This window comes from Molothrus aeneus, chromosome 5, assembly GCF_037042795.1.
Source record: "Molothrus aeneus isolate 106 chromosome 5, BPBGC_Maene_1.0, whole genome shotgun sequence".
NCBI lineage: Eukaryota > Metazoa > Chordata > Aves > Passeriformes > Icteridae > Molothrus > Molothrus aeneus.
The window spans coordinates 44,883,201-44,898,200 of NC_089650.1; the positions used below are offsets into that span (position 1 = coordinate 44,883,201).

At 35.6% G+C, this 15,000-nt stretch overlaps 1 protein-coding gene across 6 annotated transcripts in view; it reads left to right on the forward strand.

The window, feature by feature from the left end:
- The window catches only part of FOXP2 (forkhead box P2), a 405,238-nt gene that overhangs the window by 338,914 nt on the left and 51,324 nt on the right, over positions 1-15,000 (forward strand). For 3 of the 6 annotated variants that reach the window (XM_066550518.1, XM_066550523.1, XM_066550519.1), the window contains 5 exons: positions 3,383-3,520; positions 4,705-4,902; positions 6,400-6,568; positions 11,023-11,236; positions 12,842-12,946. In XM_066550518.1, the coding sequence (XP_066406615.1) occupies positions 3,383-3,520; positions 4,705-4,902; positions 6,400-6,568; positions 11,023-11,236; positions 12,842-12,946 (824 nt within the window). The remainder of the gene's footprint in view (positions 1-3,382; positions 3,521-4,704; positions 4,903-6,399; positions 6,569-11,022; positions 11,237-12,841; positions 12,947-15,000) is intronic. The other 3 variants (XM_066550520.1, XM_066550521.1, XM_066550522.1) reach the window with 3 other exon arrangements.

The window sequence follows — 15,000 nt, forward strand, 5'->3', positions numbered from 1 at the left end:
ATTTGTATATTCACATGCAGAAATAAAGCAATTTACAGTTGTTCTTGCCTGAAGTGCCATTTAGATGTGTTAAAAATTGTTCTTTAGATATCTGGAATTTTTTTTAGCAAGATTTGCAAGCTAATCCAAAAAATGGGGGATAGCCTGCAACAAAAACAAGAAAAACTTCAAAATATGATGGACCCTCCATCTGGATCCATCGTGGGGCCAACAGATTTATGTGTTCTTCAGAGGCTGTCCCACCCATTGTGTTTTGTAGGATTGCATACCCAGTCATCTTAATGGCAGTTAGGAGTTCAGGGTCTTTGAGGATGCCAAACAACAAATAAGTTGCGGTTATAAATCATGTTTCACTTTGTCACTTTAATTTTTCATGAGAGGTTTAACCAAGAATTTTGGGGAGTCTGTGGCCTGCTGAAAGGAACAAACCTATCTCTTCACTGGTTCACTCTACCTGAACAGATTCTAGATACATTAAGAGATTTCAATGAAAAAGAGTCAGAGATTGCCCCTCTGCTATACTTTTGTAAAATTAGATCAGAAATCTTGGAAAACACAGACATTAAATCAAAGAAATGTACCGAATGCATATAATTGGTCATAAAATAGCAGGTTTCAGATAGTCTTCCAGCCCAGATAGCACAGTAGCATTATGCCAATAAGAAATAAAGTACAGTCTGGTGTATCACTGAAGGCTGTGAAATGTACCAATTTATATTACCTAATGACAATTAGAGAAATCTATTTGCTTAATGTGTTCTGCTGATGTAAATTTCAAGCAGTTTTCAAAATGCCTTGTCCTTTATCTGTGGGGAAGAATATATGTATCAGGTATGATACACACATATGTATCAATCAATGAAATTCTTATAAAGGCAATATTATCTACATAAATCTGTATTTTTAATAATGGTCTTGACTAGCAGTTTTTTTCATGCTTCTGTCTATGATCCTGAAAAACAGGTATATTAGTTCTCTGGCTTATACAGATGAACTGTTGAAAATTACAGGAAAAACAAATTTTGTCAGAAAAGCCATTAAAATATATTGCAAAGCAGGCATGTCTCCATGTATGAGAGCATGTACACAGTTAGGTAAATTCAGAGCAGATACTACAAAAGCTAACACAAATATGCCTGGTGGAGGGGAGTCTGTATTTCAGACTGAGGAATACAGGACTCTTGTGGTACTGTGAGTCTTGTTAAACTCCTTACAGGCTGGAGTCTTTGGCACAGAGTATGAACAAATCAGTGCTAGTTTCAGAGTTAGATACATTTTCACTCAGTTTAGATCAAAATATTCATATTATAATAGTAAGCACGTTAGTGTTAGCAAAGTTCTTTCAGGGTTTAAAGGTTAAGGGTAATAGTTTAATTATGAAAGCGTCCATCTTCCTCTCTGCCTTCTCATATCTGTGTGACCTGTGGTAGTTGAATAGCATCACTCAGATAAAATTGTTACAAGCAGACGAATTCAGATCTCAAGTAAACAGAGGAAATTCTTGATGACTTTCAAGGAAATTGAATAGTGACTCTAGTCAGTGAATTTCATTCTTTGCTCATGCATCCCAAAGGTGTAAAATTCTGTTTGTCTTGCCTTTAGTACTTGCTAAACTCAATGCTAAACATTATTGTATAGGTATGTGGTGTTTCCAGTGCTACAAAACTAGATGTTACAAAGCGTAACAACCAAAATTAATCATCTGACATTTAGGTGTCTACTCAAAGTGAGTCTGCACTCCACAGAGAGAGACAGGCACATCCACAGTGTGGGCTTAGTTCCATGTTAAAATAAATCCCTAAATTAAATCAGATATACTACCCTCAGGATTTCTTTATTCTGTTGATAATGGAAGGAGTACAGGGATAGATGAGCTTAAATTCCTCCCCACAAGTTTCTGATTGGAAATCTGGTTTGTCTTTTCCATTTGTATTTTAGAGCAAAACCTTTAGAATTTTTATTCTTAAAATTCATTTGATGTTTGCCAAAAGATTATCAGACTTTTATTAAAGGCTGATATGTTTACTTTCAGACTCTTAATTGGTCAGTGGTTTAAGACCATAGTTTATGCTGTGATGAATTGTGTGAAAGTGGTATTCTGTGTAATATTATATGAGGTAATTTCTTCTAAAAGTAAATTTCAGTGAATTTGTGTTTCTTTTTTCCTCTGTTTCATTTATATAAAGTCTTTTGGGATAGATTCAAGTAATAGAAACATTAGAAGAGTTTTTCCTCCTAAAATTGGCTCATTATTGAATTTATTATTAATAATATTATTTTTGCTTATTTACAGAAGACTGGAATGTCCCACAACATTTCACAAAGCAGTATTTATATGCCAGCTTGCTATTATATACAGGAAATGTATTTGAATTGTGCTAGACAAGCGTGTGGCTGCTTTTTTTTGGGTGGAAAGCCTGGCTTGCTGACAGCTGTTTGACTGTGTCCTGGGTAGCTGGAGCAATGGTCTCACATTGTGTGCCTGCCACAGGCTCTTCCATAGGACTTTTCTCTCCCACATACACAACCAAACATACTGGCTGGGTCTTTCCCACTCACATGTATATTGCTGAGGTGGGTGTGTGGCTGTTTATGCATTTGCAGACACTTGATCTCACTGTATAACAAGTGGAAAATAAAGCCATGTCCAAAAGAGCACCTACACAAAAATTCATTCTTCGAGTTTAGTGGAAAAACTAATTATCTAATGCCAAGGTTTCCCAGCTTTCACTTTTCAGTTAGGAATGCTGAGAACACAATTCTCTCTGCAGAGACCAGGTGACCAAGGTGGTAGTCCTTGCTGTGTACTCTGATATGTCCATGATGTTTTTATTCCTGTATAAATCAGATCTTCTTAAAAGACTAGCTGAGCAAAAATTTTTTTCTTCTACTGAAGTGATTTATTATGCAAAAAAATTTTTAGGCTAAGTTTCTTTATTGTGGAAAACATTTACTTCTTAAAGATACTTATTTTTCTGTCTGCCTTAATAATATCCTTTGAAACAGTCTAATAGATTTTTCTATTCGTAACATTATGACACTTGATAAGATGATTGATTATGAAGTGTTGAGAGCCCTGCCATGTGATCATTTATTTTTAAATACACATTTCTACTAGCCCATGCTTAAATTTCTTGCAGGAATATATAAGAGATGCGAAACATAAAGCTTGAGCCTGATCGAAACTGATGCCTCTGGAAATAGAGTGCCACAGTACTGTGGCTTTAAAATAACAGATTCTGACTGGAACTGGAACTTTACAGTGATAAATACTATGTAAAAAATTATGGTCCATCTTTGGTACAAAATAAAAAAGATGTATTGCTGTGGTGCAGGCAAAGTAAAACGTGTTTGACAATGATATCTTTCTTTCCCTGTGCAGGTGCCTGTGTCAGTGGCCATGATGACTCCCCAGGTGATCACCCCTCAGCAAATGCAGCAGATTCTCCAGCAGCAAGTGTTGTCCCCGCAGCAGCTTCAAGCACTTCTCCAGCAGCAGCAAGCAGTTATGTTGCAGCAGGTAATGTGTGTTACCTGCTTTGGACTGTTAGCACAGGGCATTCACACAAATGCCAACCAGATTTTATGGGTCTTATTTTGTAATATTTCATTGCTCTTTACACCAAAAAGAATGAAAATAAACATGAAACTTCTCAGTCTCCAAATTTATTATTTTTTCAATTGCAGAAGTGTGAAATCGCACTTTGAAACATTCAATATTATGTTCAAACCAGCAACAGCAGCAGTGGCAGATGCATTACAAATACCAAACAAATTGATGTTTAAATTTTCAAGCACTTAGGCACATTTTAATTGTAGACCTGCCAAAGGAAGTGCAAATAGAGTTGTAGATAATTGTTGCTTTAAAATTCATAACATTGTAGTGCTCCCTTTAGTTACATAAATGGTATGCAGTTTATGAAATTTCAGCTTAACAGCTTGTTTTATCAAGGGAAAAGGTTTTCTGTTTTGTTTTTTTACATACTAAAAATTTGTCCCAGACAAGGCTAAAAAGGAGGAGGAGGAGGTTGCTGTTTCCTTAGCACAAAATCTGTCAGCTAATTGCAAAATAGGTGAACTTGTTATTCATACAATAATGATAGTGTCAGTGATCAGTGCCTTGGTGTAATGCAGTGGATTTTTGGGTGCATGCTTAATTGTCATACAGAAAATGATGTGTCTGTTTGTCATAGTCATAGCTCAGTCACTGAAATGTATGTTTAAACATTTTAATATCCAGTACCATGATTGTTACAGGCAATTCACCTTCAGTTGGGAATCCAGCATCCTGCTAAGCAGATTGACAGATTAATTACTTTTTTCCCCTCAGAAGCAGACAGTTTTGTTTGGCCTTAGTGACTTGTAGGTTTCTTGCGAGTGGATGAGTGCAGCTTCAGATTTGTTATATAGGACATGTAAGGAACTTAGGTATAGTTATTTGAGGAGTTAATTTGGCTCTTGCATTCCCTTTAGAATACAGATTTTCTATACCCTTCTGTTTAGGATATTTTGGAATCTGCATTGGAAAATTTCAGAACCGCCTTGGAAAAAAATGTATGTAGATCTGCCTCTTCAAATCACATTTTTTGTTATGAGGTGATACTTAATGGCTACGCTACCATATGCCAATCTAGAAGAGTTTAGGAGATTTATAATACTTGAAACTTTTGCCTTTATTTATTAAAGTCAAAATGGTTTATTCAGCAACAACTACAAGAGTTTTACAAGAAACAGCAAGAGCAGTTACATCTTCAGCTTTTGCAGCAGCAGCAGCAACAGCAGCAGCAACAGCAACAACAGCAGCAACAACAGCAACAGCAGCAGCAGCAGCAACAGCAACAACAGCAGCAGCAGCAGCAGCAACAACAGCAGCAGCAGCATCCAGGAAAGCAAGCAAAAGAGGTAGGAGCTAAGACTCTAAGCTGATGCGCTCTAGTTTGAGCTGTAAGAAGCTTGGGAAAAGCAAGACCAGTTTAGATCTTTTGCTATAGCAAGGATGCAGCTATCAAAGATTTGTTCTTATATTTTTACTGGGCTTAATAGCAGTGCTGGTATAATTCTCCTGCTTCCCTTTCTGAGGCCCAGGATTTGAGCAGTCTAGTCCTGCTGTCGTCTAATGTCCGCTAATGAATCTGAGTGTGCAAAGAACAAACTGTGGTGGACTCTGGACTGATTATCTTGTATTCACAGGCAATCTGTGTTGGGAAGGAGCCTTACTTTACTCAGTGGCACAGCTCAGAGAGCATGCAAATTTAGTCCATGGCTGAAAAAGAGCGATTGAGCACAGATTTCAAAGTCATAGGCCCCTGATTAATGAACTGCTACTGTAGGTTTGAAGTGGCGAGTAGAAAGTTACAGTTTGATGTGCTCATAAATCAACCTGACAAGTGGGTTTCTCAGGCCTAGCTTGCACTTGTCAGCAAACTGCATCAAATATAAACAGAATACAAACAAAACATGTTGAAGTAGTTAAATTGATCAGCAGGTATCCTAGACGTTGTCTTCAAGCTGCCCATTATGCAAACGTCGAGGAAGCAGTTGTGACCTCCTGAGGCTTTGTTTCTGTTTGGATTTGTGAATAGAATTTCAGACAGCCATCAACTACAGAATAGAAATTGCTCCCTTATTTCTCCGGAGGCTCTGGGCAATCCACATGACTTGCTCCATTATGCAGTCTGTTTTCCAGTGAGCGCATCAGAAGTTTCTCTTTTCCCCAAACTAGAAAGGAAAGGTCTTCCACAGCAGCTTGTCTTTTTCTGAAGTGTGACTGCCTTCTCATACCCTCCTGAGTCTTTGTAGACTCAAGTTTGTCTTGAAATGCCTCACAAAACTGGAACCTGTACTTTTGCTCTGTAATAGGGCATTTTGTTGCCTTGAATGCCATGCTCCTTGTAATATATTCCAGCATGAAAAGAGAGTGAGCTAACAGGCCGGGGAAAGGAAGGCTACATCCCAGTTTACTAATAGATCACTGGAGACCATGTTCATGGGCCACTGCAGACCAAACTTAGTCAATTGGAAAAACAAGAGTGCCTTCAAATCACAGGCTGCTGTAAAAAGTTATAGATTTAGCATAGATAAATTTGTTATCATCTGCCATGAGCTGAGCTTTTTTTTTTATTCGGAACAGCTGTTATAGACTTTTTCTTGACCCTTTTCTTTAGTGTGTCATTAAGTGTATCTTGCCATTTCCCCTAAAACCTAATAGCTTAAATGAATATAATAGAAAATTTCAAGCACTTTCACTGCCTGAGTATTCTACAAATAGCATTATTATTTAATAAATGAGTTTAAAAAGAAAGAAGCTGATTTTATGGTTTTGGCTTTCTAGCCTTCACTGCACACATTACTTTTTGCTGCATTTTCTTTTTCTTTTTTTCCCCCCCATTCTCTTTGTAGCAGCAGCAGCAGCAGCAGCAGTTGGCAGCCCAGCAGCTTGTCTTCCAGCAGCAGCTCCTCCAGATGCAACAACTTCAGCAGCAGCAACATCTGCTGAACCTTCAGCGTCAGGGACTCATTTCCATCCCACCTGGCCAGTCTGCTCTTCCTGTCCAGTCTCTGCCACAAGGTATTTCAGTAATACATGATTGGAGAAATTTCTAAATTCACAACTTTTTAACCATTCCATTTGCATCTGAACTTCAGAAGTTTCCCATTATGACACTGAAGCATACTTTGTAATTGAAACTTTATTATTCATATTACCTAATTTTCTGAATGCTGATAAATTTTGTAGCATATACTTTTGGAAAAATAAAGACAGCTTTTTAGTGTTTTTTCCTAGATGAAAGGTGCATATTTATTGAGCTTATGTGCTGAAAACAATTTCTAATAGCAGCACAATTCAAGCATCATTGCTTTTTTCTGAGGAATCACTGAAATCTGATTTAGTGGAATGTCATTTCATTTAATATAAACAAACAGGTAAAAAATACATTCGACAGTGATATTAAAGCCATTCAAAAGCTCACTTTCTTTTCTTTTTCTTCTAAGAAAATAAAGTCTTTGGCATTGAAAAGCACTTTGAATCATCAAGTTATGACAAGTGAATTTAGGGACAAGCCTTTAGGATTTATTTTCTTTTCTGTTCCTTTGTATTAAATAGGTTAAATAGAACAACAAGTTTTGAAGGTGGTGTTTCCAATAGTAATGAACTTTGACTGACAAATAACCGTAAAGTCTTTTTGAAAAAAAAAATTCCTTTTGTCACTTTGATCAGGATTTCTCAGTGATGAAAATGAGCTCAAACTCTACTACTTGAAAGAAAATAGGGCACACAATTTTGAAACATAAATTAGCGTGGAGATAAATGCTGCTTACATTTTAAGATAAGGTCAGTCTTCCCATCTAGGGGACTCTGTCTATAACCTGTGAGGTATGTGTCTCTGTTTGTTTTACCATAGAGAGTTGAGCTAAGTGTCTGTCATAAAAATTATACAATAATCTGATTTCTGATACCCCAGTCCTGAAATGAGCATTGTTTAGGCTATGTTCATGACAGGTGACAATATTTTTAATGGGTGTTTATGGATGTAACTTGTTCCTCCTTTGATTTCCTTTGAAATCAAAGCCTCAGAAATCAGATGAGCAAAAGCAGAGTACACAGCATATAGACAATGATCTAAAAAACCTCCAAAACCCTAAACCAAAACAATGAGAAAATCAGAGATTACAAATAAGTGTGTTAATTTCATTGTGTATAAAAGCTATGACACAAGCATTTCTAAAGTCATGAAAGCTACAAGGAAAACGAGTCCTACTACACCAAATAGAACAGCAGTGGGAAGACAAGTTGATTCCTAAATCTGGAGATGAGAGACTGGTAATGCTTGTTTCTTTTTGTAGGATTGGCTTGGACCAGGGTCAAAAAAAGCATGAAACACAGCTTCCCTCTGAACTGCTTTACCTTTTGCAATCTCCTCTTGTGCCATCTGTTGCTAGAGGAATTCCTCAGGTTTTCTCTCACATTAAGCTATCCCCATAGATTTCCCTCAGCACTCCTACCCAATTGCATTGTTACTCATTTTTTAATGCAACACTCATTCATCTGCTAGTATAAAAACAGAGAAAAAAAAACATTTTTAATAGTTCTTAGGAATAAACAGTTCTTTTAAAGAGCTTTCTTTTACTCAAAGAATTAAGTCCAGCTGAACTCACAACAAAAAAGATTGCTAATAAAGAAATAAGAAATTACAAAATTTTATAGTTAAAATATATATGGATATATAGCCATCCATGTAACTGTATATGAATATATTGTTACATGGATGGCTAGAACACTGAAAGTAGCACAACGTATTTGTGTTTGTAAGTTATTGGTCATAAAGAGTCCTATAAACCACAAATTATTATTGGCAAAGTGTGAAAATATGCATCTTACGAGTACATCTGTGAGGTTTACATATTTAAACAGTATTTTTTTCAAGTATTATTTCTGCCTTTAAAGAACAGGAGTGTTTCCCATATTTTCTTCATGGTCAGGTATCACAAATAAGATGCAATAGGTGTTTTAGCATCTATTTTGTGACCAGGTCTTCACTATGCTGTATCCAAAACCAGTGATTTGCTGTGAGTTATTTCCATGTATTGTTGTATTGATGCTAATTAAATGCAAAGAACTGTAAATCACAGCAGTAAAAAGCCCCAGACAAACTAAACAAACAAAAAACGACCAAAGCCCCAAGTCTTGATTGGTCCATGTTGGAAAAGGAAAAATGGATGGTTTTTATAAGTGATGGTTTTATTAAACATTTATTGAAACATAAAAATAGAGTAGGTAGAAGTTAAAAGAGTTATGAAAGTAATATTAAAATTCCCTAATTCTTGGTGTTTGTAAATTTCATAGGAAATCAGTATTTGACCTTTTTTTTATAGTTCGTAATTTTTATTCCACTCTTGGTCCTCTTTTTGATCCTTTCCCCTTAAATATATTGTGGGGAGGGCATTTTAAGGGTTGTCACAGGCTATGAAACTTTAAAACTTACCCTACTTTTACATCCAGACTGAAATGTCTGTCAGCCTTTTCACAAGCCTCTAGTAAAAAGAGAGTTGGACTTTTTTAGACACAGAAACCACAAAATTGCCATAATTTACAATTATTTACAAATCCGCTTATTAACTTTATACTTTTTAAGTCCCTGCCCGTAATCCTTTTATCCTAAAAGGCAGCCTTTCAGTGTCCTCTGAAGAAGTGATGAAGTTAACCAGCCTGAGCCTAGAAATTTCTTCCTGCTTTAAAAAAGCCCTAGGTGAGCTAGGGCAGGACCAGATGGGCAGGACATCCCTGCCCATGGAGAGGCCATTGCTGCAGCTGCTCCCAGCCCTCCTGCATTCACTCGGCTTGTGGGGCAGCTCTTACTCAGCTCACACAGCACCCAAAGTTTGATGATCTCAAATTAAATTCCTCTCACTAGAAGACATGGTATCTGATTATCTGAACAGATGTTTTTATTCTTGGGTTTGTTTGTTTTTTCAGTACAGAATTAGTTTATTTTTTTAACGGTGGGAGGAAGACTTTCAAGTAAATAATGTACTTTGTATATCATGCCACCTAAATGAATACATTATTTCATTTTGATTTGTGATTACAGATTACATTTGCAGGTAACTGTTATTTACAACACTAAAGTGGGTTTTTTGCAGTGTTGCTGGAACATACCTCATGAACTCAGCAGTAATTACTTACCTTCATTAAACAATTACAACCAGTATTACCATCACTCCCATCTCTAATGCAATAAATTAGAGCCTGGCTTCTTTGCTAGCTTCCTAAAAACCTAGGGTTTTTCTATAAAAATATGGTATAAAGTCCAGTTTTAGGTCTCGCAATCAACTCTTTTTTACTTTTTCCTTATCTGAGTTTGCCAATGGATGTTGGTATCAAAGCAGTAATCTAAAAATGAGCTGGTTCATAATTAAAAAAAAAAAATCCCCACCATCCACTTTGTTTAATACTTCCTCCAGAAATCAATATTTCTGTAAATAACTACTAATCTATTTTTAATAGTTTTGAATACTTCATGGTGAGATAGCTACTGAGAAGAATTAAAGAACTTCCTGTGCTTTCTTCATAATTTTTTTGTTGAATCTCATTCAGTAGTCTGAGTTTAAATGTTCTCAAAATAAAACATTATCTAATAAATAGATTTGCCAAACAGAAAATATAGTTTTCATACTTTTCTACTGTATCTTATTAACCTCCCTGAATGAACAGATGCTTTCTAGTACTTTTCAGGACCAGAAATGTGAGCTCTTTAATTAAAAAAAAAAAAGCACAATATTTTGATTGAAACAGCATCAGCCTTTTGAATCTTTTGCATTCCAACACATCTAGATGCCATGACCATGTTACCTAATTTTGGTTGTTTAGATGAAATAGAGAAGATAGATTTTGAGATACCTCTGGAACAAACCATGTCAGCCTCAAGAACCTGGCTTTGAAATCACAAGATCTCTGGGCCTCATATTCTTTTCTGCATTTAATCAGTATTTTTCAAAAGTGATATGTCAAACTTACAAGGTCTGGCACTGACAGAACTTGTATATATTTCTGACGAGCTATTCATCTTTCAAAATCTGGTTTCCTATCTTAGCTGCATCTTCAGTGCCAAGATAAGAGAATGCTCACAGCCCTTCTCTTGCCTGTGTTTTGAAGTCTTTACTTCAGGCAGAAGCATATTGTGCTGTAGGTTTCCATGACTTCATGCAAACTTGAGCCAGACAACCAACCCTAACACATACGTATGAATACATTCAACATGCTTTTTGTGACCAAGGATGAATCCTGGAAACTACAAGTTCCCAGGCTGCAAGTGGAGTAGAGAGCAATTTTAAGCTCTCTTTTGTTTTATGGTTATGAATTTATGGATTTATGACTTTATGAATTTATGTTTTACTACATGTTGATTCTGCTGGTAAAACAGCATCAGCTTTATTGTTGGCATTAATCCATTAATAACACTGAGCTCATTATATGAAACTCTTTATTTTGTTATATTAGTGGGGCTCTCTTTCATTTTATAGCTGGCTTAAGTCCTGCTGAGATTCAGCAGTTATGGAAAGAAGTGACTGGAGTTCACAGTATGGAAGACAATGGCATTAAACATGGAGGGCTAGACCTCACTACTAACAATTCCTCCTCTACTACCTCCTCCACCACTTCCAAAGCATCACCACCAATAACTCATCATTCCATAGTGAATGGACAGTCTTCAGTTCTAAATGCAAGGCGAGACAGGTAATTCTGATGGGATTTCAACTGTGCTTATCATTTGACATGAAACGGTTGTATAACATCTTAAGTCACGTGATTTCCAATCAAAAAAATAGCACTTTATAGAGGTTACTTAAGACATCGTGGAACCTGATCTTCCAGAATTGTTTATCAGTAGGGCATAATTTTCAGTAATGATGTCTAACTGTGCAGACAAAACAAAATTACCTGCATGTGGTTTTATAACTCATGAACTTATGATAGTTTGGGTAAAAGTTAATCACAGAGTCAAGTGGGCTGGTGTAGGGGTGTAAATGCTCATTTGTGGGCACTTTTTGTAGGTGCATAGTTTCATTCATGTTTAACACACCTGGCAGTCAGGCCCTTACTGTTGAATCACACTCCTGGTTTCATTGACAAAGTATATCTATATGAGTTGTCAAGGCTGTAATTCAGTCCAAAGATTCTATATTAAAAGTGCTTCAAAACAGTATATTAAAACATCTCTCATGTTGTTTATTTCTTGTGAAAAGAACCACTAAATTTTCTGTCTTTTATGCATGACAGTAATGAAGTTGACATATTTCCTATAAATTTTCCATGTTGTTAGTGTAATACAGTGGAATTCCATCATATGGATGAAATTAAAATCATTTTTAGACACATTGACAGATATTATTTACTGTTCCTTAATTTCAAGTAATGGTTTAAATACAAGAGTATGTAATATCTGTAACACTTACCATTAAATATATTACTGCAGTGAGATATACTACATCTCAATATAAGATGAATTTAATTGTATGTATATAACCTAAATTGGAAGTAATTGTTTTTTCAAAAAATCTTCCATTTAATTATTTTAACACTTAGGAGACCATGATTTAAGTCTCTCTCATGCTCATATGACTGTGAGAGCAGTTTTCAATCATTATTGTGTATTATTTAAAAATCTCAAAACCTTTGTAGTAGTACTTTTAGTTAGTATCACTTTTTTGTTTATATCTCACAGAATGGTTCTTTGCTTCAGTATGTCACCTACATCCACGGAATAATTCCCTGAATTTCTTTGATAACTCATCATGGATGAAACAATTGCAGAGGTTCCAGAAAAAGGCATGTAGTACAGCTAGGGATATTTATGAAGCCACATAGTTAATGAAAGCAATGCTTGTGAACAAAAATATTTATTAATGGAAGCAACTTTATTTTTATACACATTGAACAGAAAATTCAAATATTATTTTGAACATTCACAATATTCAGAAATTCTGACTGTCAGTCTTCAATATTTATACTCAGAATTGATCATTTCTGAGTGTATTTTTTATTTATAGGTAAATGTTACACCAAGGTCATATGGCATAATTAGCATATGGTATTATACAGTCATCTTATTTTTTCATCCTTTATTAACAGTCATCTTTGGCTCTATTTCTTCTCTAATTGGAACATCATCTAGCCTTGGCAGTTGAACTATTCAATAGAACGATTAAATTTTTCTGACTGCTCTGAGCTAAATTGACCTGTTTTGACCTGTTTGTCACTGATCGTAACCTGACAGGCGCTAGCAGCCTCCAACGATTATGGCTTTTGAGATGAATCTGATGCCTTATTCTTTTGCTACAGCTCGTCACATGAGGAGACTGGGGCCTCCCATACTCTCTATGGTCATGGAGTTTGCAAATGGCCTGGCTGTGAAAGCGTTTGTGAAGATTTTGGACAATTTTTAAAGTAGGTGGATTTTTATTCATTGGTAGAAAATGGTTCAAGGCAAGGGAAAGTGAAAGACAGCAAACAAAGTTTTACTGTAAACCATATCAGAGATTTTTTTGTGTGTATTTCATGCAACTGGATAATCGAGGCTATCGGCAGAGGGTCAAATTGTTATCCTTTCTTTCATGTCGAACACTTTTGCAGGCCTTTCAATAGCACAGTGTTTAATCCTCTTATTATCCTTTACTGAAATGGAGCCTCAGAAAATTTGAAGAGATGCTTTAGATTTTATATTGGATAGTAGGAGTATGAAAAAGCACATTTTAAATTCTGACAGTTTGTGTGAAGTGGGAATTACTGTGTATAGTATAAATAAAAAAGCACAAAGGCCTAAGCATGACCATTTAACTCTTACTTGCTAATCTATTTTTGATTTTATTCTTGCATGTGCACAAGATACATAAAAAATCCACAGTGTACAGGTGGGTTTGCGCCTTTCAGGAATGAAAAGTGATGTCATTGCTTTTTCAGCATTTGGTTTAGCCAGCTATTTTCTAAATGTTATCATTTAGGAAGTGACACAGCTTTTCCTTTTCATCTGCAGCTTCAGACTGCAATGGGTTTCTGCAATTTTTCCCTTTTATTTATTTCAAAGTATTTACTAGTATTTCTGTGTTCATTTGAATTTTCAACAACAGCACTGATTTGCTACCTATGTACATTATGGACTGGTCTTTGTTAGAAGAGCCATACCCATTTGGCATGCAATAGATCTTAATGGAAGGCTACAGATAGGCTTATATAGATGAGTAACTTCAGGGGCTGAGACTCTTATGTTGTCATGGTGCAGCTAACAGGGTGAATGAACTGTTTCATGCTTCATCAACAATTAAGTTAATTAGCTCATTTGAAATTGCACTGCTTTGTTGCCAGGATGTTGGCAGCAACATCAAAAGATGTGTTTACAAATGGCAAACTACGGGGTATATAACAGAAGCACCTTAACAGCAGACCATACCCGCTCAGTATTACAATAACTTTTATAATAGAATTATGGCAATACTATTCATAAAGTATTTGCAATGCTTTCTCTGTCTTTCAGTTTTAAATTAAGTAACTTACACTGACTTGCAAATTGTATGTAGGTATCACTCCTGACAAATTTTTGTTTATTAGTGCATTAAGTAGAATGTCAAAACAATGGTTTATTATTAAAGAAAACTGTATAGGATTTAAAAGAACCTGATTTACATAAGTTTGTATTAAAAGGAAAATGAAATCTCCCAAATTCAATGTAGTGTTCTAAGTATTATTAATAATAAGAATTTAAACTCATTTAGCTTAAGCATTTTCCTTTTCAAGAAAAACTACGTTTCCTGAATACGTCCATCCATCTAGCCTATAGTGATGCTAATTCTTTGGGCAGACTTTGCACATCCATTATGTCAGGTCTCTTGTTATAATCCATGATCAGTAAAACCATTTTGATTAAGGCAGTGTAGTGCCAGGTTTACAGATGCTCTTGCTTTCCTCAACCAAATAACCCTGGAAAATGTGAAAGTGACACATAACATCTTGATAATTCTGGTGCAGAAGCAATCAGGGTTTACAGCAGTGTCATGGCTTTTTGTCCTATACATCAGCACAAGCTGTCCTAGAATATTTTGTTATTTCTTCTTTTCACTCAAGTCTGTTTACTGTGGCCTTAAAACAAATAAGAAGTCATGATGCTGAATAGGAGAGTTTGTTTATGAAATAGAAATATTTCTTCATTTTATACTAACGTTAAGATGGAAATCAATACATAACCTTGCATTAGATCTTTTAGTACCTTTTCATGTTCACGCTAATGCAAAATCCCCATTACAATTAAAAAACATTTTCTTTCAATTAAATATCAACTTTTAGTCCAAAGATTGACCATTTTTCCAACCCATTAACTTTATAGGGGATGACAGGACTAATGGCTGTAGTTTTCAAGGCTTTGCTCTTAGTCTAATCTTTGTTGCAATGTTTCAGGGTCTCTGACTTGAAACAATATGATACCTGTGTTAAGAGAGTTAATGCAAGTA